The sequence below is a fragment of the Zingiber officinale genome, chromosome 2B (assembly GCF_018446385.1).
Source record: "Zingiber officinale cultivar Zhangliang chromosome 2B, Zo_v1.1, whole genome shotgun sequence".
Lineage (NCBI taxonomy): Eukaryota > Viridiplantae > Streptophyta > Magnoliopsida > Zingiberales > Zingiberaceae > Zingiber > Zingiber officinale.
The window spans coordinates 154,868,807-154,890,222 of record NC_055989.1 but is presented as its reverse complement, the minus strand read 5'-3'; the positions used below and the strand labels follow the sequence as shown (position 1 = coordinate 154,890,222).

At 39.6% G+C, this 21,416-nt stretch overlaps 1 protein-coding gene across 1 annotated transcript; it reads left to right on the top strand.

Moving 5' to 3' along the window:
• The first annotated feature begins 895 nt into the window (after positions 1-895).
• On the top strand, positions 896-2,895 carry LOC122049698 (agmatine coumaroyltransferase-2-like). Its single transcript, XM_042611056.1, has 3 exons — positions 896-1,865; positions 2,032-2,537; positions 2,635-2,895. The coding sequence occupies exons 1-2, from the start codon at positions 966-968 to the stop codon at positions 2,521-2,523; spliced, it is 1,392 nt and encodes a 463-aa protein (XP_042466990.1). The 5' UTR covers positions 896-965; the 3' UTR covers positions 2,524-2,537; positions 2,635-2,895.
• Positions 2,896-21,416: the final 18,521 nt, after the last annotated feature.

Genomic DNA, 21,416 nt, shown 5'->3' with positions numbered 1-21,416 from the left:
ATATGATGCTTGCACAGGAATATCTTTAGATTATTGAGAATATTCTGAAAACAGAAGATCATTACCTCTAACATTAGATTATACAGCTGCAAAGTAGGTGAGAATAAACTCACAATTTATCACAAGCTAGTTCAATTCTAAGCCAGGTTGCAAGATCATCCTACCAAAATTTACACCAAACAACTTAATTCTATAATCATTTTGTTTTCATCAAATTGAATAGTTTAGGCATCAAATCAAATAATTTGTGTATCCTCATTCCCCATAATACATATTTTAAATGAATTTGTGATCAGCCGACATATTTATAATACAACACTAATCTTTCTCAATATATTCTCCAAAATATGATGTAATATGAGTTGTCCATATGTTCGAGAAGCTCTTTCAGAAGTCTCATCCGACACTACTCTTGCACATATTTTCTTCAGGCACCAAACATTTCTAGAAATTAAATATGCATAGATATATAATTTTCTGGCAAGAAATTCAAACTTAACGTAGCAATTGACTGAAGGGTGTATTTATTATTTTTAAAAATTCAACATCATAGTAAATAATAAGAGGGGGTAAAATAGAAAATTAATGTGCCCTTTCTCAGTTGCCGACTCAACGAGATGAGAGTGTTGTTCAAAGCATATATAAATTATACGGACTTCACGGAACAACTAGTCAGGTATATATGCATCCAAAAGTCAAAAATAACCTTTATTTAATTCCCCCACCAAACAAAAACCAGAGTCAAAAAATAATTCATCAAATATATTTAGAGTTTTCTGTTAAATTTTATAATATCCATACATGCATGCCTGCATGCATACATCATGATGACGTCAAAATTTGCATTGCCTTCGCCTTATTTAAGCTCCTCCACAGCTCCACTCCAACCACAGTTAGTCACTTCCTCTCACCAAATTAAAACTTAATTAAGGTATTTAATTAAGGTTTATATTAAAACCCACGCAATGCCGGTGCCGGAGCAAACTTTCCCGGGGTCCACTCCGTCGAGGGTTCGAGTGGTGAGCTCCACCCTCGTGAAGCCCCTCTACGATGCCGGCGCAGGCGGTCCACCGCCCGCGACCGACCTCCGCGTCCGCCTCAGCCAGTTCGACAAGATCACCTACGACACCCACATCGCCGTCATCTATGGCTTCTCCCCTCCGGTGGCCGTCTCCACTGCCGACATCGCCTTCGGCCTCGCCCGCGCCCTCGCCCACTACCGCGACTGGGCCGGCCGCCTCGCCTTCGACGTCGACGTTGAGGACGAGCCGTTCGTCCTCCTCAACGACGGCGGTGCTCGGTTCGTGGAGGCTTCTTCGGACGCCGCCTTCGACCGGGCGGCGCTGACGAAGCCTTCGCCGGCGCTGCTAGCCCTGCACCCGCCGATCCACCCGGTGGGCCCCGAGCTGGTGCAGGTCCAGCTCACGAGGTTCGCGTGCGGGACCCTCACCGTGGGGTTCACGGCTCACCACCTAGTCGCCGACGGCCACGCGGCGAGCAACTTCCTCGTCGCCTGGGGCCGCGCCACGCGCGGGCTCCCGATTGGTCACCCTCAAGTTATTTACAACCGCGCGGCGCTCTTCCCGCCGCGGCGGCCGCCGCGCGTCGAGTTCGAGCACCGCGGCGCGGAGTTCGCCGCGAGGAAGATGTTCGGGGCTTCCAAGGAGGACCCCCGCAAGGACTGCGTGGTGGTGCACCGCACCCATTTCGGGAAGCAATTCCTCGCCGGACTCAAGGCCAAGGCGTCCGCCACCGCCAGCGGCGGCGACTCGAGGCGGCGGTTCACCACGTTCGAGTGCCTGGTGGCCCACCTGTGGCGCGTCACTACCCGCGCACGCGGCCTCGACCCGCGGACGACCACTGAGGTAATCTAAAAATTATTAATATCTCTCATTTATTTTCTTAAAAACAATATATTTTTTTTACTATGAATAGCAATTTTTGAAACTTAGAGGATATTTCAAAAATAAGGAAAATTAGAAGGGGCGAAATGAAATTTTTTTAATATAATAAACGAGTCGCTGCGTCCAGGTGCGGATCTCGGTGGACGGCCGCGCCCGCCTCCGGCCGCCCGTCCCCGACGAATACTTCGGCAACCTCGTCCTGTGGGCCCTCCCCAGATCTCCGGCCGGCGATGTGTCCCATCGCCCTCTGGGCCACGCCGCCACCATCGTGAGCGACGCCATCTCCCGTGTCGCCGACGACCGCTACTTCCGCTCCTTCATCGACTTCGCCAGCTCGCCTGCGGTGCGGGCGGAGGACCTGGAGACGACCGCGGACGCCGTAGAGTGTGTCATGAGCCCCCACCTCGAGGTGCACAGCTGGCTCCGCTTCCCCTTCCACGACGTCGACTTCGGCGCCGGCCACCCATTCTGCTTCATGCCGACCTACTCGCCGGCCGAGGGGATGATAGTACTCCTTCCGTCCGTCGCCGGAGACTCCGCCGCCGGCATCGAAGTCTACGTGGCGCTCTTCGACCACAACTTGCCCGCCTTTAACCAACTCTGTTATCAACTCGACTAATTAATCAAGTACACGTAAGTACTTAATTAATTAAAATTCCTATCGCTCTTATCTCTTTTAATTTCCATTAAAAAAAATAATTTATTAATTCATTTTTCTTACGTGATGCAGGAGTTGGTAGCCACGTGGAGAAACCATGAAAGCTCCGTATATAGTTATATTTATGAAGCTAAAGAAATTAAATATTTATATTTTTGCATGGAGAAAAAAAATCTGCAGGATAATATAATGTTTTCTCTGATATTGTAAAAATTAATTCACAGTTAATTAATGTATTATATAAAAAACATAGTGTTCAATAGAAGCCATGCAAGGAAATGCAGTGATGGAGTAGCTAACTACGTACGTAATGATGTATATGTTTTGTTATTATTTGGGTAAATCAAGGAACATTTTTCCTAACGGAACATGACTTTTGCATGTAGGAGATCAGACAATCCGTGGGATAACCAACTCTTAATTATGATTCATACGGCATGTAATGGATGACCCGAAACGATAGTTCAAGAGAGGTGGTACTTAAAATTAAAGTGAGATACTAATAAAATTTACTATGAGATTGTTGGTTGCTACTCGGAAAGCCTAGAGGTTTTACTGTACAAAAATTTTGTACAAAGGTCTGAATCTTTTCCTAGCTACCATGTGTTCTTTTAAATTAAATTTTGGATCGCCTGCGGAACTTAACACGTTTGATCCAAAACTTAATCTATTTGTTCTTTTAGGTTTTGACTTGGATCTCCTGCGGAACTTAACACGTTCGACCCAAATCACCTTAAGTTATTAATTCCATTAAATATTAATTTCCATAATTGGTTCCCAGTACTGACGTGGCGAGGCACATGGCCTTCTTGGATATGGGAGCAACCACCACCGACTAGACAAAACCTTTTATAGAAATCTAATATTTAATTTCCTAAAATAACTTTAGGTTAACCGAAAAGAACAATCAAATCACAAGGAAAAATAAAACAAAAGAACACAACTTCGAAAAACATATTCGAAATACTAGAATCGTAAGCCTCTTGTATTTGGTATTATTTCCATAAATAACTAGCATGATGCGGAAAGAAAAATTACTAGTTATACCTTTTAGAAAGACCTCTTGATCTTCTACCGTATTCCTCTTCTAACCTCGGACGTTGTGTGGGCAACGATCTTCCGAGATGAGAATCCACCAAAGCACCTTCTTCTCCTTTCTTCAAGTTTCGGCCAAGCACAAAGCTTCCAAAAGATGAAGATCTTTTTCCACCAACCAAGCTCCAAGGGATACAAGCTTTCTCTCTTTCTTCTTCTTCTTCTCCAAGTAGTATCCGGCCACCACAAGAGCTCCAAGCAAATAGAGAAGGTTCGGCCACCACCAAGAGGAAGAGAGGAAGAGAGGTTGGCCGGCCACAACACCAAGGAAAAGAGGGAGAGAAATAATAGAGGTTGTTCTCCATGAAGCCTTCTCTACCCCCTCTTTTATAATCCTTGGTCTTGGCAAATAAGGAAATTTAATTAAAAACTTCCTTAATTCTTTTGCCATGAAAAGGAAAAATTTATTTAATTAAAAATAATTTTCCTTTTCTCAATTTACATGGCCGGCCACACCAAAGCTACAAACAAGGAGAGTTTTAATTAATTAAAACTTCCTAATTTGTCTCCAGAAATTTATAAAATTTCTCCAATAATTTAATCCCTTCATGATTGGTTTATAAAAAGGAAATTTAATAAATTAAAATCTTTCTTTTAAACATGTGGATAAAAAGAAAGTTATCTCTAAAAATTAAAATCTCTTTTAATCTACAAATAAGGAAAGATATCAAATCTTTTCTCAATCTTTTGTAGAAACTAATAAAAGAGAATTATTAATTTTTAAACTTTCTTTTAAATCATGAACATGGTTAAAAAGGAAAGTTTTCTTAAAATTTAAAATCCTCCTTTAATCAACAAATAAGGAAAGATTTCAAATTTTAAACTCTCTTTTAAACATGTAGATGATTTACAAATAAGGAAAGTTTTACCAAAATTAAAACCATCCTTTTAATCTACAAATAAGGAAAGAGATTAATCTCTTCTCTTAATCTTTTGTAGAAAGTTATAAAAGGAAATTTTTAATTTTTAAACTCTCTTTTAAAATCATGATATCCACATAAGAAATAATTTTAATAAAAATCCTTTTAATATTCTAGTGGCCGGCCACCTAAGCTTGGGACCCAAGCTTTGGCCGGCCACCTACATGGCTCATCCACTTGGTCTTGGCCGGCCCTAGCTTGGGTTCCAAGCTAGCTTGGCCGGCCCCATTGGATGGGTAAGAAGGTGGGTATGCGGTGGGTATAAATCTCTATATACTAGAGGCTACGATAGGGACCGAGAGGAGGAATTGATTTTGGTCTCCCGATGAAATTAAGCATCCCGTGTTCACCCCGAACACACAACTAAATTTCATCAATAATAATTCATTCCACTAAAGAACTATTATTGAACTACCGCACCAATCCCAAATTACATTTTGGGCTCCTTCTTATTATGAGTGTGTTAGTCTCCCTGTGTTTAAGATAACAAATGTCCACTAATTAAGTAAGTTATTGACAACTCACTTAATTAATATCTAGCTCCAAGAGTAGTACCACTCAACTTCATCGTCATGTCGGACTATGTCCACCTGCAGGGTTTAACATGACAATCCTTATGAGCTCCTCTTGGGGACATTCTCAACCTAGATCACTAGGACACAGTTTCCTTCTATAATCAACAACACACACTATAAGTGATATCATTTCCCAACTTATCGGGCTTATTGATTCATCGAACTAAATCTCACCCATTGATAAATTAAAGAAATAAATATCAAATATATGTGCTCGTTATTATATTAGGATTAAGAGCACACACTTCCATAATAACTGAGGTCTTTGTTTCTTTATAAAGTCAGTATAAAGGAAACGACCTCTAATGGTCCTACTCAATACACTCTAAGTGTACTAGTGTAATTATACAGTTAAGATAAACTAATACCTAATTACACTACGACCTTCCAATGGTTTGTTCCTTTCCATTATGGTCGTGAGCTACTGTTTATAATTTATAAGGTACTGATAACATGATCCTCTGTGTGTGACACCACACACCATGTTATCTACAATATAAATTAATTGAACAACTACATTTATCATAAATGTAGATATTTGACCAATGTGATTCTTATTTCTAGATAAATGTTTATACCAAAAGCTAGGCTTTTAGTATACACTCTAACAATTGTTAGGACCAAAAGTAGCTAGAGGGGGGGTGAATAGCTCGTCGCTCGCTCGTTCCTCGACGTTGCTTGTCGTTGATTGTTTCTTCAAGAATATGCAGCGGAAAATACAGAAACAAATACAACCACGCTAACACTAGGATTTTACTTGGTATCCACCTCCAAAGGAGGTGACTAATCCAAGGATCCACACCACGCACACACCCTCCACTATGAAACACTCCTTTTCGGTAACTACCGAAGGCGGAGAAGCCCTACAACACTCTCAATACAAGAAGAAGAAAGGGAAATACAAGTTAAGCAAAAGCTTACAAGATGTGCAGTAAAAACCCTAACCCTAACTTCTTCCTCTTGCAATAGATCCGCCTCTTGACTTGGAAAGCCTCCAAGAACCTTCAAGAACTGGCGATCACGTGCTTGTAGAGAGCTGTGGAGGAGCTGGAATGAATCTGAGAAGAGCTCGTGAAGAGATGCCGAAGACCACGCTCGCCTGCGGCTTTAAACCCGACGTAACGGTCGGATCCCGATCGATTCAAATGTTCCGAATCGATCGGGGAGGCTTTGGATCGATCCACGGATCGATCCAGAGCGCCTCTGTGCTCTGGAAACGCGCCTGGATCGATCCACGGATCGATCCAGCGCTTATCGCGCGAAGCAGCATCGTCCCGATCGATCGGCTGATCGATCGGGACCTCTGGATCGATCCACGGATCGATCCAGAAGCTTTCTGTTCGCTGGGAAGAATCTGGATCGATCCACTGATCGATCCACATCCTGGATCGATCCACGGATCGATCCAGCACTTGGTTTTTGCCCAAAACCAAGTCCCAAACCTCCCTAACCAACATCCGGTCAACCTTGACCTGTTGGTACATCATGCCTCGCATCTGGTCACTCCCTTGACCTGCTAGGACTCCCCACCAAGTGTCCGGTCAATCCCTTTGACCCACTTGGACTTTTACTCGTCGTGCCAAGTATCCGGTCAATCCCTTTGACCTACTTGGACTTCCCAACACCAGATGTCCGATCATCCTTGATCCATCTGGATTTTCTTCCTTGCCAAGTATCCAGTCAATCCCTTTGACCTACTTGGACTTCCCAACACCAGATGTCCGATCATCCTTGATCCATCTGGATTTCCTTCCTTGCCTGGCTTCACTCACCAGGACTTTCACCTAGCTTCACTCACTAGGGTTTTCATTCTGCCTAGCTTCACTCACTAGGACTTTCACCTGGCTTCACTCACCAGGATTTCCTTCTGCCTAGCTTCACTCACTAGGACTTTCACCTGGCTTCACTCACCAGGATTTCCTTCTGCCTAGCTTGCCAGTTAGGACTTCTTAGTCAAGTATCCAGTCAACCTTGACCTACTTGACTCTTCTCCAATCAATATCTTATTGTCAAACATCTAAACCCAAACCAAGACTCAGCTTGGTTAACCAGGTCAACCTTGACTTGAGGGATGTTGCACCAACAATCTCCCCCTTTTTGATGTTTGACAATACCACAATAACACTTACAATCCCACATGTAAGTTAGGCTAATCCTATAGCCTCCTTCTTCATGCCACTAGGTAATGAACCCATAAATTAAGCTTTTCATTCTCCCCCTTAGAGGGCAAACTCCCTCTAGGTAATGAAAACCTAACTTACTTCCTTTCATTCTCCCCCTATTGGCACACATCAATCCCCTACAAAAACATCAACCCGTCTTTGGACACACATCAACCTATGCTCCAATTTTGAGCACACTTCAACAACTCCATTTGTTGAAGACTCTCCCCCTGAAGAGTTGCTCATCGTGATCACAATTTCACTCATTGTGATTAACTCAATATTGAAGGTCCCATACCCTTCATTATCCTTAACTTCTCCCTCAATGTTGACAAATACCCAACCTTGAGCATTTTCAACCACTTGAGTTGCCACTTGAAATGATGAGGATATCCACTCCCCATTTATCCCCATTTCAAGTTTAAATGCTCAACCTTGAGCAGTTTCAATGAAGGTTAACCACCTTCCAAGGTTCATGAAAAATAATTTTCATGCCTTTAAAGAGTCCCTCCCCCTAAAGACATGGTGGTAACTTCTGTCATTGCACCAACAATGACTTGGAATCCCTAAACCTTTAGGAAACCCAGATTTAGAAGTTTTGAGGTTCAAATGTTCAAAATTTGAAACAAACCTCATCCTAAACTTCAACTTAGCCTTCCTTTACCATTCCATCCTTGTTTTCAACACGAAAACACCCTTTTTATGTATACAAATGTATTTTAAGGGTTTGGAATGGTTACCTAGACTAAAATAGGTTCAAAGTGCTGAAATCAGGCTTTCCCAGCCAAAATCAGCAACTTGAATCGATTGGAGTTGGGTTCCAATCGATTGAACCTTTCTGAATCTATCCACGGATCGATTCAGACTACCGGATCGATCGGCTGATCGATCCAGCGAGCTTCTGCTCGCGGGAGACATGGATTGATTCAGGAACTCCAATCGATCCATGAATCGATCGGAGCTCTGATAGTTGCTGAAATTCCATTTCAGTCAACTTCAGAAACCCCTAGAAAATTCTACAAAAATCCAAAAATTATGAAATTTCGTGTAGACATTGTTTAGGGCATATATTATCAAGGAAAAATAGTTTTCTATGAAAATACATCATATTTTCAAAGATTGACACAAACTTGAAAACGTACAAAAACTTTAGTGTTTTCTTCAAGTTTGTGTCTAACTATTCAATGGTGATTACTATCAAAAGATAGCCTTCACCAAGGTTTTCCAAAAACATTTTAAAAACATTTTCAAAACCAATATCCCATCATGTTCCTTGGGCATAATGCACATGACTTGTACATTAGCTTTCCCAATGATGGGAAAACACATAACTATGTGTTTTGATGAACCTAAAACTCAAAAGAATGCACTAAATCAACATCTTGAGTTTTGTTCATCTTCCTAACATCTCACTTGTATCTAATGTGCACTAAAATACATACAAGTCATCTTATAGTCCTTGTGAGATGTAAGATTTTGGTTTTGCCCTATTCTAGGGATCATGCATATCTATCTAGGCATTTTAGATATATACTAGACATCCACCAAGGATGTCACTTGTTAATAATTGTTGTTAAATGCCTTTTGTCCTTAATTACAAGGAATTGAACTAATGCATGATAATGTTATGGCATACATCAAAAGGAAATAACTTTCAAAAGAAAATATCCTATAACTACATGATGTATGAATGTCATGACATGGTATTTTTGTATTTTTCATAATAAGTCATGAATGCAAAAGTAGACATGATGTCATGGCATATGATGGGCAAACAATCATGACAAGATTTAGCATAAATAAAGTATACCTAGATTAACTATCTAAGTATCCTTAAAACCTTAGCTAAACTTACAACTTAAACCTAGATTGCCCTAAAGTGCTTCAAGAAACTGTCAAAGCCTAAATTGGCATTTCTAATTCCCTTGATTAATTTATGCCAATTGAAATTAAGCATATTCCTCAAATGTTGACATATTTCATTTTTCCACAAGAGTAGCACTTTTAAATTAAGGCCCGGATTGCCTTAAGTTTTCTAAGAACATACTAAAATCCCAACTTGGTAGTTCTTATGAATTTCCCAATATGTGCCATTTAAAGACTAAAATCAATTTTTCACCACTAGGCACATTTTACTCTTTCAAGGAGTAAATAATTGTTCCATTTCATTTTCGAAGGTTAACAAAAACCTTGAAAATGCTCCTTGAGTGTCAATTTCCTCAAGGTTGGGTTAACTACCCTTCCAATCGGAGTTGACACTCTCTAACCCCCTCTATGGGGTAGAGAAGATGCTCCTAGGAACCCAACACCTATTGGTGCTCCTTGGATGCTTTAGGTACTCACTAGGGATAACTTCCCTAGATACCTTCCTAGTGACCTTGTTTGGCTTCTTAGAAGCCTTGGTCACATTTTCTAGGTCAACCCTAGGGATAGCCTCCCTTGTGACCTTGTTAGTGACTTTCTTAGACTTCTTAGAAGTCTTAGTCACTTTGGTTGCAAAAATACTCTTAGGGATGACTTCCCTAGTATTCTTGACTTGACCACTAAACCTAGGGTTTGTTCCATAACTATATGGAACCCTATGATAACTAGGCACATCCTTCTTAGCCTTTGGTTTGTATCCCAAACCTCTATGGCTATTTGATGGCTTTGACTTTCCTAGCCCTAGGTTTTGCTCATTTTGCCCTTTTAGGATATTTTCCATCTTTTTTAGGGTCTTTTCCATTTTATCAAGTCTTGATCTTAAGACTTGATTTTCTATCATTAAATCCTTAGGATTTGGTTTTTCATTAAGTCCATGAGCATGTTGGTTTTTAGGCTTGTATCTAAAATCCTTAGAGTTATTGCCTAGACTTTTACCTACATTCCTAACCCTAGGAGTGATAGTCTTAGCATGTAGGGCCACATGCTTTTCCTTAAAACCCTCATGCTTTCTATTCTTATGGTAAATTGCATTAAAATGATAAAAATTTGAACTATCATGCTTTTTACCATTTTGCAAAGGAATAGGCTCAATGAAAATTACCTTCCTTTTTACCTTGGAGGCTCCCCCTTGACTAGTGCCTCCTTGAGCCTTGACCTTCTTCTTCCCCTTGGGGCATTGACTACGATAATGCCCCTTTTGATTGCAAGAGAAGCATATAATATGCTCCTTGCTCTTCTTTGTGTTGGGATGGTCTCCTTGGGCTTCACCTTGCCCTTTGTGCCACTTGGCCCTTCTTCTTGGCTAATTTAGGGCACTTGCTCTTGTAGTGCCCATGTTCCCTACATTCAAAGCATATAATATGATTTTTATTATTAATTGAAATATTTATACCTTTGCTTGTAGGGGTGGCATCTTTTTCTTTGGATCCGGAGGTAGAAGCTTCCTCTTGATCGGACCTTGATTCTCCTCCATTTGATTTTTCTTGACTTATGGAGGTAGAAGCTTCTTCCTCCTCTTCTTCTCTTGACCCGGATGTAGAGGCTTCTCCTTCTTCTTGATCCGGTGTCACCAAGGATTGCTCCCCCTCAATCCTAGAGGTGGAGGCTTCATCATCTTGAATATGAAACAAGGAGTATGCTCCCTCCTTGTTCCCTTCGTTGCATTCCCTTGAGGATGAAGCTTCTTGGATTTCCTCTTCTTCGGAGGTTGAGCATCTCTCAACCTCGGAATCCTCCTCTTGGTCTTGCTCCAAAGAGTCTCCCTCTCTGGATTCTTCTTGATCTCGTACAGTGGAGGGGATCTCTTCATGAAGCTTGGCCAATTTACTCCAAAGCTCCTTGGCATCTTCGAATTCTCCAACTTGAGCCAAGATGTGGCTAGGCAATAAGTTGACCAAAAGCTTGGTCACTTTGTCATTTGCCTCGCCCCTTTGAATTTGCTCCGAGCTCCATCTGCTTTTCTTTAGAAGCTTGCCCTTGGAGTTCGTTGGAGCTTTGAAGCCTTCCGTTAGAGCAAACCATTGCTCTATCTCCATCATAAGAAAGTTTTCGATTCTTGATCTCCAAGAATCAAAACTTGTAGAAGTGTATGGTGGAGCCACCCTTGTGTCAAATCCAAGTCCATCTTGGAATTGCATCTTGAAGTTGAGCTTGATAAAATCTTGAACTTGAAGAATTTGCTCCAGCTTCTTCACCCTCTAGCTTTTCTTGATATGCTTGACCCTTCCGGCGATGATTCCGGTGAAGAGCGGCCTTGCTCTGATACCACTTGTTAGGACCAAAAGTAGCTAGAGGGGGGGTGAATAGCTCGTCGCTCGCTCGTTCCTCGACGTTGCTTGTCGTTGATTGTTTCTTCAAGAATATGCAGCGGAAAATACAGAAACAAATACAACCACGCTAACACTAGGATTTTACTTGGTATCCACCTCCAAAGGAGGTGACTAATCCAAGGATCCACACCACGCACACACCCTCCACTATGAAACACTCCTTTTCGGTAACTACCGAAGGCGGAGAAGCCCTACAACACTCTCAATACAAGAAGAAGAAAGGGAAATACAAGTTAAGCAAAAGCTTACAAGATGTGCAGTAAAAACCCTAACCCTAACTTCTTCCTCTTGCAATAGATCCGCCTCTTGACTTGGAAAGCCTCCAAGAACCTTCAAGAACTGGCGATCACGTGCTTGTAGAGAGCTGTGGAGGAGCTGGAATGAATCTGAGAAGAGCTCGTGAAGAGATGCCGAAGACCACGCTCGCCTGCGGCTTTAAACCCGACGTAGCGGTCGGATCCCGATCGATTCAAATGTTCCGAATCGATCGGAGGCTGATCGATCCACGGATCGATCCGAGCGCCTGATTACACTCACCGGATCGATCCACGGATCGATCCGGCGCTATCGCGGAAGATCGCCCGATCGATCGGCCGATCGATCGGGACCTCGGATCGATCCACGGATCGATCCGAGCTTCGCGAACAGAAGAACTGGATCGATCCACCGATCGATCCACATCTGATCGATCCACGGATCGATCCAGCACTTGGTTTTTGCCCAAAACCAAGTCCCAAACCTCCCTAACCAACATCCGGTCAACCTTGACCTGTTGGTACATCATGCCTCGCATCTGGTCACTCCCTTGACCTGCTAGGACTCCCCACCAAGTGTCCGGTCAATCCCTTTGACCCACTTGGACTTTTACTCGTCGTGCCAAGTATCCGGTCAATCCCTTTGACCTACTTGGACTTCCCAACACCAGATGTCCGATCATCCTTGATCCATCTGGATTTTCTTCCTTGCCAAGTATCCAGTCAATCCCTTTGACCTACTTGGACTTCCCAACACCAGATGTCCGATCATCCTTGATCCATCTGGATTTCCTTCCTTGCCTGGCTTCACTCACCAGGACTTTCACCTAGCTTCACTCACTAGGGTTTTCATTCTGCCTAGCTTCACTCACTAGGACTTTCACCTGGCTTCACTCACCAGGATTTCCTTCTGCCTAGCTTCACTCACTAGGACTTTCACCTGGCTTCACTCACCAGGATTTCCTTCTGCCTAGCTTCACTCACTAGGACTTTCACCTGGCTTCACTCACCAGGATTTCCTTCTGCCTAGCTTGCCAGTTAGGACTTCTTAGTCAAGTATCCAGTCAACCTTGACCTACTTGACTCTTCTCCAATCAATATCTTATTGTCAAACATCTAAACCCAAACCAAGACTCAGCTTGGTTAACCAGGTCAACCTTGACTTGAAGGATGTTGCACCAACAACAATCTCCCACTTATACTAAAAGACTAAGCTGCCATATCTGCTGCCATACATCTGATTCCCAACCCTTCAACATGTCCATCAAAAGCTCTCGCCTTAAGGACCTTAGTGAAAAGATCTATAGGTCATCATCTGATGCATTCTAGGCAGCAACAACTTCTCCTCGTTTATACGATTTCTCGTATTGGGTGGTACTTGCGCTCTATTGTGTTTACTTGCCTTTATAGACTTATGGTTTCTTCGAGTTTGCTACTGCACCAATATTATTACAATAAATTGTAATAATCTTTGGACAAACCAGAAATCATATCTAAGTCTATCTTGAGGTTATTGAGTCATTCAGCTTTTATGGCTACCTCAGAGGCTTGCCATATACTAAACTTCTATGGTGGAGTCCAGAAAAACACCTATGCTTATCACTCTTCCATAGTTATGACTTTACCTCCTAAAGTAAACACAAAACCCCGAGGTTGACTTATTATTGTCCCTATCCGATTGGAAGTCAAAATCCATGCAACCCACAAGGACCAAATTAATTGCCTTGTAAGCTAGCATATAATCTCTAGTGCATCTAAGGTACTTCAATATATGCTTTACTGCAGTCCACTGTCCTTGTCCAGAGTTACTTTGATATCTGCCAACTATGCCCTTGGCAAAACAGATTTCTTATCTCGTGCATAGCATTCATTAGGCTTCCGACAGCCGAAGCATAAAGAACTGCCTTTATTTCCTTTATCTCCTTTAATGTCTACAGAGACATATCTTTAGATAAAGTTACTCCATTCTGAAAAGGTAAGAAACCTTTCTTGGAGTTTTGCATGCTTTAAAACGAGCAAGGATTTTTCCGATGTATGAAGCTTGGGATAAGTAAAATATTCTTTTCTTGCGATCCCTTATTACTTTGATCTCAAGAATATATACATTCTCCCAAGTCCTTTATATCTAATTGTTTGGACAACCATACCCTTACTTCTGACAACATTTTGATATTGTTTCCAACTACCAAAAATGTTATCTACGTATAGTACAAGAAATACCACCACGCTTCCATCACACCTTTTGTATACACAAGACTTATCCGGTTACTAAATAAATCCATAGGTCTGAATTACTTTGATAAACCGGATGTTCCAAGACCTTGAAGCTTTGCCTCAGTCCATAGACTGATTGAGCTTTACACAAGATGCTCTTAGCCCTTTGCAATGAACCCTTCTGGTTGCTTTATATGGATGCTTTCTTCAAGACTTCCATTAAGGAATGCTGTCTTGACATCCACTTGCCAAATAGATAAAAGAATCCGGATAGACTTAAGCATGGCTACCAGTGAAAAAAGTTTCCTTTTTCATCAAGCCTTGCTTTGAAAGTTACCACCTTCCTGTCTATCCCTCTTTTCCTATTATATACCTTTTTTACACCCCAACGGCTTTTACACCATTTGGTGATTCTATAAGCTTCCAAATTTTATTAGAATACATATATTCTAATTCTGTTATTCATTACTCTTTGCCAAGATGCTGCATCTTTATCTTGGAGTACTTCATCATATGACCGGAGATCAGGTTCATGTCCTCCAGGGATCGAATCCAAAAACTCTCCCAAAACATGAACCTATTTAGGTTGCCTAACAACCCTCCCACTACGACAAGGTATTTTCTGCAATTGTGTATCATATGTGATACGTGTTGCAGTTTTCTTGTGGTATCTCATCTTGTACAGTTGGTACTAGGTTAGACATGTCCTTTATTATTTCTTTAAGAACAAATTTACTTATGAGCACGTGGTTTATAATATAGTCCTTTTCTAAAAATCAGTCATTGATGACCTTCTGATTTTTAAGACTATAAACCTACTTTTTTTATCTAGGATAACTTACAAACAAGTGAACTCCTATCCAACTTATCATTATCTCTCTTTAACATATGTGCTAGATTACCCGAATCCGAATATGCTTCAAAATAGGCTTACGCCTATTCAGCAATTCTATATGAGTAGAGAGTTATGACTTGGAAGGCACTATGTTTACTTTCATTTTCAGAGTTTATCCTTAAAACAAATTTGGTAATTTTCTGAATAACTCATCATCTATCTAATTATTCCATAAGAGTTCTTTACCTTCTTTCTACTACACCATTCTGTTGGGGTGTACCAGATGCAGTTAGTTGGGATTGAAATCCAACTTCTGATAAGTGACTCCTAAAATCTCTCAAGAGGTACTTGCCACTACGATCTTCCATAGTGACTTTTTACTTTATTTCTCCGCATCAACCTTGTACTCTTTGAACTAATCAAAGTACTTAGTCTTGCGGTACATTAAGTAAATTTATTTGTATCTTGAATAGTTGTCTATAAATTAGACAAAATATTCAATACTACCTCTTGTCTGGATAGTCATAGGATCACACAAATCAGAATGAACCGATTTCAACATATCTTTGACTCCATACCCCTTGGACTTAAAAACTTCTTGGTTATTTTTCTTCCAAGTAAGACTCGCAGGTTGGAAAGATTTCCACTACCAATGAACCCAAAAGTTCATCAGCTACCAATGAATCCTACTCAAGTATAACCTAGCTTTAGATGCCAAAGATATAATTGGTTCATTTCCGAAGGTTGCTTTCTCTTAAAATTAGAAGATGTGTTACCAATTTCCATTTGTTGCATCGTGGGAGCTATTGGATTATAAATTGTCAACCATCATACCAGAATAGATAACTTTCCTATTTTTCTTGATAACAACTTTGTTATCAAAATAGACATAATATCTATAATAGTTTAGAAACTGAAATCAGGTTCTTTCTAAACTTGGTACGTAAAGACAATTACTTAAAATCCATATTTTATTCTTATCAAAGGATAAACATCTCCCACTGCAACAGTTACCACTTTTACAGTAGTGCCCATGTGGATGGTGATTTACCTTTCATTTAGTTGTCGGGTTTTCTGGAACCCTGCAATGAATTGCAGACATGATTAATGGCATCTTGTATCTACACTCCAGGTTCTGGTAGATAACACCACTAGACATGTTTCAACTAATGAATTAAATACACCTAAATTGTTCTTAGTTCTAAGAAGACAGTCTACCTTAATGTCCAAGTCCTATTTCCAATCATTACAATTGGGACTACTAAGTCTTTTTCTATAGTATGACTACTAGGGATTGACAAACATCCTAAGAATCACAAAAACATTTGGTCAAGATCAACTCCTTAAAATCTCCATGAATTTTGTGCATACAAAATCGAAGAGGAGATTTTATTCATTAATTTTATTATCTCGTCAACTTTACTTTATGACGAATAAAATTAATAGTTGATCTGTCTTTGATCAAATATTTGGTCAAAACTCTTTGAATTTAAAATAACATTGATTCCTCAAACAATATTATTTAAATTTACCAACACCTCAAACACCGTGAATTTTGCATGCCACGTTAGTGTGGATGTATACAAATTCAACATTTGTAAAAGGAGGGTTTTACCCATTAACTATCTTGTCAACGTATCTTTATGACAAATAAAATTATCTCAAACACCGTTAATTTTGTATGCCACGTTAGTGTGGACGTATACAAAATCAATCATTTGTAAGAGGGGTTTTAACCCTTTAATTTTATTATCTTGTCAACCTAGTTTTATGACAAATTAATAGTTGGTTTCATTTGGTCACACAAATAATAGCAGTGACTCTGATGGGGAGGATACTATTAGATGTGTCTAAGTGTATACCATTACTTGACACTAAGTCCATTAATAAGATTATGCCCCTTCCGTTGGGGAAAATCACACGCTCTTAATTAACTTCCTATAGTCATCCAAAAATGGAAGTCTGTTCTAGTGATCCACAAACAAGCTCATCCGTTATGGAGGAAGGCACTCAGAGCCAACGCGCAAGCTTGTTTGCATCACTTACAAACCAGTAATGGAGACCATGGGATTTATTTAAAAATCCCTCTCCCACTTAGTTATTTATAAACGAGGAATTTTAACTATGCTAGCCTACTAGTCATGTATACTAACATGCACACACAGCACAATATATAAAAGCAATAAATAGAAAATCTAATTTTCAATTATTATGGCTTTTATCTCTAGTTGTCCTCCGTGTGTTGTCATCCCAAGCTGCTGCCATATTTGGCCACCGCCACCGGGTCTAGCTGTCGCATCCATCTTGCTCCTAGTTCCGCTGCGCCTCTGGTCCTTAGAAGGTTCCACGCTTTACAAGATTCGATCCGCGACATAAATAGAATTTTACATTTTGATCCTATATTCCATAAAAGGAATATACATGTATCTAGATCAAAAATAAAATCCTAATAAAATTAAATACAGCTCCTGCTGTATTTTAATACAATCATGCACACACAGATAAATGCCCTTGACATGTCCAAGGGTCCAATTACACACATAATAACTAAAAGTCATAATAGTTGGATCCTGCATCCACAAAGTTAGCACATCCTACTATTAACCTGCCTAAATTATGTATGACATGTGCATAATTAAACTAATACCAAATACACAGAGGCAAAACCCTAGCTCTGATACCAATTGTTGGTTGCTACTCGGAAAGCCTAGAGGTTCCACTGTACAAAAATTTTGTACAAAGGTCTGAACCTTTTCCTAGCTACCATGTGTTCTTTTAAATTAAATTTTGGATCGCCTGCGGAACTTAACACGTTTGATCCAAAACTTAATCTATTTGTTCTTTTAGGTTTTGACTTGGATCTCCTGCGGAACTTAACACGTTCGACCCAAATCACCTTAAGTTATTAATTCCATTAAATATTAATTTCCATAATTGGTTCCCAGTACTGACGTGGCGAGGCACATGGCCTTCTTGGATATGGGAGCAACCACCACCGACTAGACAAAACCTTTTATAGAAATCTAATATTTAATTTCCTAAAATAACTTTAGGTTAACCGAAAAGAACAATCAAATCACAAGGAAAAATAAAACAAAAGAACACAACTTCGAAAAACATATTCGAAATACTAGAATCGTAAGCCTCTTGTATTTGGTATTATTTCCATAAATAACTAGCATGATGCGGAAAGAAAAATTACTAGTTATACCTTTTAGAAAGACCTCTTGATCTTCTACCGTATTCCTCTTCTAACCTCGGACGTTGTGTGGGCAACGATCTTCCGAGATGAGAATCCACCAAAGCACCTTCTTCTCCTTTCTTCAAGTTTCGGCCAAGCACAAAGCTTCCAAAAGATGAAGATCTTTTTCCACCAACCAAGCTCCAAGGGATACAAGCTTTCTCTCCTTCTTCTTCTTCTTCTCCAAGTAGTATCCGGCCACCACAAGAGCTCCAAGCAAATAGAGAAGGTTCGGCCACCACCAAGAGGAAGAGAGGAAGAGAGGTTGGCCGGCCACAACACCAAGGAAAAGAGGGAGAGAAATAATAGAGGTTGTTCTCCATGAAGCCTTCTCTACCCCCTCTTTTATAATCCTTGGTCTTGGCAAATAAGGAAATTTAATTAAAAACTTCCTTAATTCTTTTGCCATGAAAAGGAAAAATTTATTTAATTAAAAACAATTTTCCTTTTCTCAATTTACATGGCCACTATCAAGTTATAAACAAGGAGAGTTTTAATTAATTAAAACTTCCTAATTTGTCTCCAGAAATTTATAAAATTTCTCCAATAATTTAATCCTTCATGATTGGTTTATAAAAGGAAATTTAATAAATTAAAATCTTTCTTTAAACATGTGGATAAAAGAAAGTTATCTCTAAAAATTAAAATCTCTTTTAATCTACAAATAAGGAAAGATATCAAATCTTTTCTCAATCTTTTGTAGAAACTAATAAAAGAGAATTATTAATTTTAAACTTTATTTTAAATCATGAACATGGTTAAAAGGAAAGTTTTCTTAAAATTTAAAATCCTCCTTTAATCAACAAATAAGGAAAGATTTCAAATTTTAAACTCTCTTTTAAACATGTAGATGATTTACAAATAAGGAAAGTTTTTACCAAAAATTAAAACCATCCTTTTAATCTACAAATAAGGAAAGAGATTAATCTCTTCTCTTAATCTTTTGTAGAAAGTTATAAAAGGAAATTTTTAATTTTTAAACTCTCTTTTAAAATCATGATATCCACATAAGAAATAATTTTAATAAAAATCCTTTTAATATTCTAGTGGCAGCCACCTAAGCTTGGGACCCAAGCTTTGGCCGGCCACCTACATGGCTCATCCACTTGGTCTTGGCCGGCCCTAGCTTGGGTTCCAAGCTAGCTTGGCCGGCCCCATTGGATGGGTAAGAAGGTGGGTATGCGGTGGGTATAAATCTCTATATACTAGAGGCTACGATAGGGACCGAGAGGAGGAATTGATTTTGGTCTCCCGATGAAATTAAGCATCCCGTGTTCGCCCCGAACACACAACTAAATTTCATCAATAATAATTCATTCCACTAAAGAACTATTATTGAACTACCGCACCAATCCCAAATTACATTTTGGGCTCCTTCTTATTATGAGTGTGTTAGTCTCCCTGTGTTTAAGATAACAAATGTCCACTAATTAAGTAAGTTATTGACAACTCACTTAATTAATATCTAGCTCCAAGAGTAGTACCACTCAACTTCATCGTCATGTCGGACTATGTCCACCTGCAGGGTTTAACATGACAATCCTTATGAGCTCCTCTTGGGGACATTCTCAACCTAGATCACTAGGACACAGTTTCCTTCTATAATCAACAACACACACTATAAGTGATATCATTTCCCAACTTATCGGGCTTATTGATTCATCGAACTAAATCTCACCCATTGATAAATTAAAAAAATAAATATCAAATATATGTGCTCGTTATTATATTAGGATTAAGAGCACACACTTCCATAATAACTGAGGTCTTTGTTTCTTTATAAAGTCAGTATAAAGGAAACGACCTCTAATGGTCCTACTCAATACACTCTAAGTGTACTAGTGTAATTATACAGTTAAGATAAACTAATACCTAATTACAGTACGACCTTCCAATGGTTTGTTCCTTTCCATTATGGTCGTGAGCTACTGTTTATAATTTATAAGGTACTGATAACATGATCCTCTGTGTGTGACACTACACACCATGTTATCTACAATATAAATTAATTGAACAACTACATTTATCATAAATGTAGATATTTGACCAATGTGATTCTTATTTCTAGATAAATGTTTATACCAAAAGCTAGGCTTTTAGTATACACTCTAACAGAGATGACAGCTAAATTTAAAGAGATAGTTAGCTAGGATTTATAATTGAAGGGACCTAGTATTAGTTAGATTTTATGGGACTTAGTTCTTCATTTTTTTTTTTATAAGTTTCCTAACATATAACCGGTTCGATCTAGCACCTATCGATTGACCAAACTCAAGGATCGATCGGCCTGATCGAATCTCGACAAATAAGGAAATCAGTCAGATTAATCGACCAAACACTAGAATCAACCGACTGAACATTAGTTGATATTAATCATACAAAAGATCAAATCTCAGCGAAGAAAACATTTTGAGTGATTAGTCGTCCGATAGACTTGATCAGTTGACCGAACATCGAAAATCACGAGATCGGACGGATCGAATTGAGGCAAACAAAGAAAGGCACGGAGTAGTTAGTCAACCGATAGGAAGTTCAGTCAACTGAAGAGTTTTTCAGTCAATCGAACGAAGTCTATAAAAGAAAGCCTCAAGCCTAGAGCTGAGAAATACTTGTTACTTGATTCATTCTATCTCTACGTGTTGCTACTGATTATGCAAGTGGTAATACATCTGCTTCAAAAGCTCTCCAACAACTTTGCTAAATCCTCATACTTGTGTTGTTGGTAAATTCTTTTCATACTTGCATATTCATTGTATTCATGCTTGTACAAATTTGTTTCCTGTGGAAGAACTATTATTAGTGGATTACCCAATGAGTGCGGTCAAAGATTATGGGGCTTGGAGTAATAGTCACGGGGCTGTGAACCAAATAAAAAATGAAAGTGTTCTTTATTTTCTGCTGCTATTTACTTTGATATGATTTTATGAAAAGAAAATATTTTTAACGAATGAGATTCACCCCCCCCCCCCCCCCTCTCGTCTATCTCGATCCAACACCCGCTAGTTCCTCCTACGGTTAGCTTCATGCAAGAGCCTACACAGCCGATCAGCTTGCCGCCCGTGCCACCCTCTCCTATCGTGTATCACTGGATATTGTCTTGCACACCCTTTGATGATATAGGCCGAGCGAAAAATGTTAGGATGTATATTAAAAGCCTTTTGTATAAACATTTATTTTGAAATGAGAATCACATTGGTCAAACGTATGCATTTAGTTAAATGCAGTTGTCCATTTAATTTATATTGTAGATAACATCATGTGTGGTGTCACACAGAATATCATGTTATCAGTTCCTTATAAATTAT

Excerpts from the sequence above, each read along its gene's own strand:
- LOC122049698 (XM_042611056.1), top strand. The coding sequence starts at position 966 with ATGCCGGTGCCGGAGCAAACTTTCCCGGGGTCCACTCCGTCGAGGGTT. Across the intron at positions 1,866-2,031 it reads ACCCGCGGACGACCACTGAG|GTGCGGATCTCGGTGGACGG; the intron begins GTAATCTAAAAA and ends CGCTGCGTCCAG.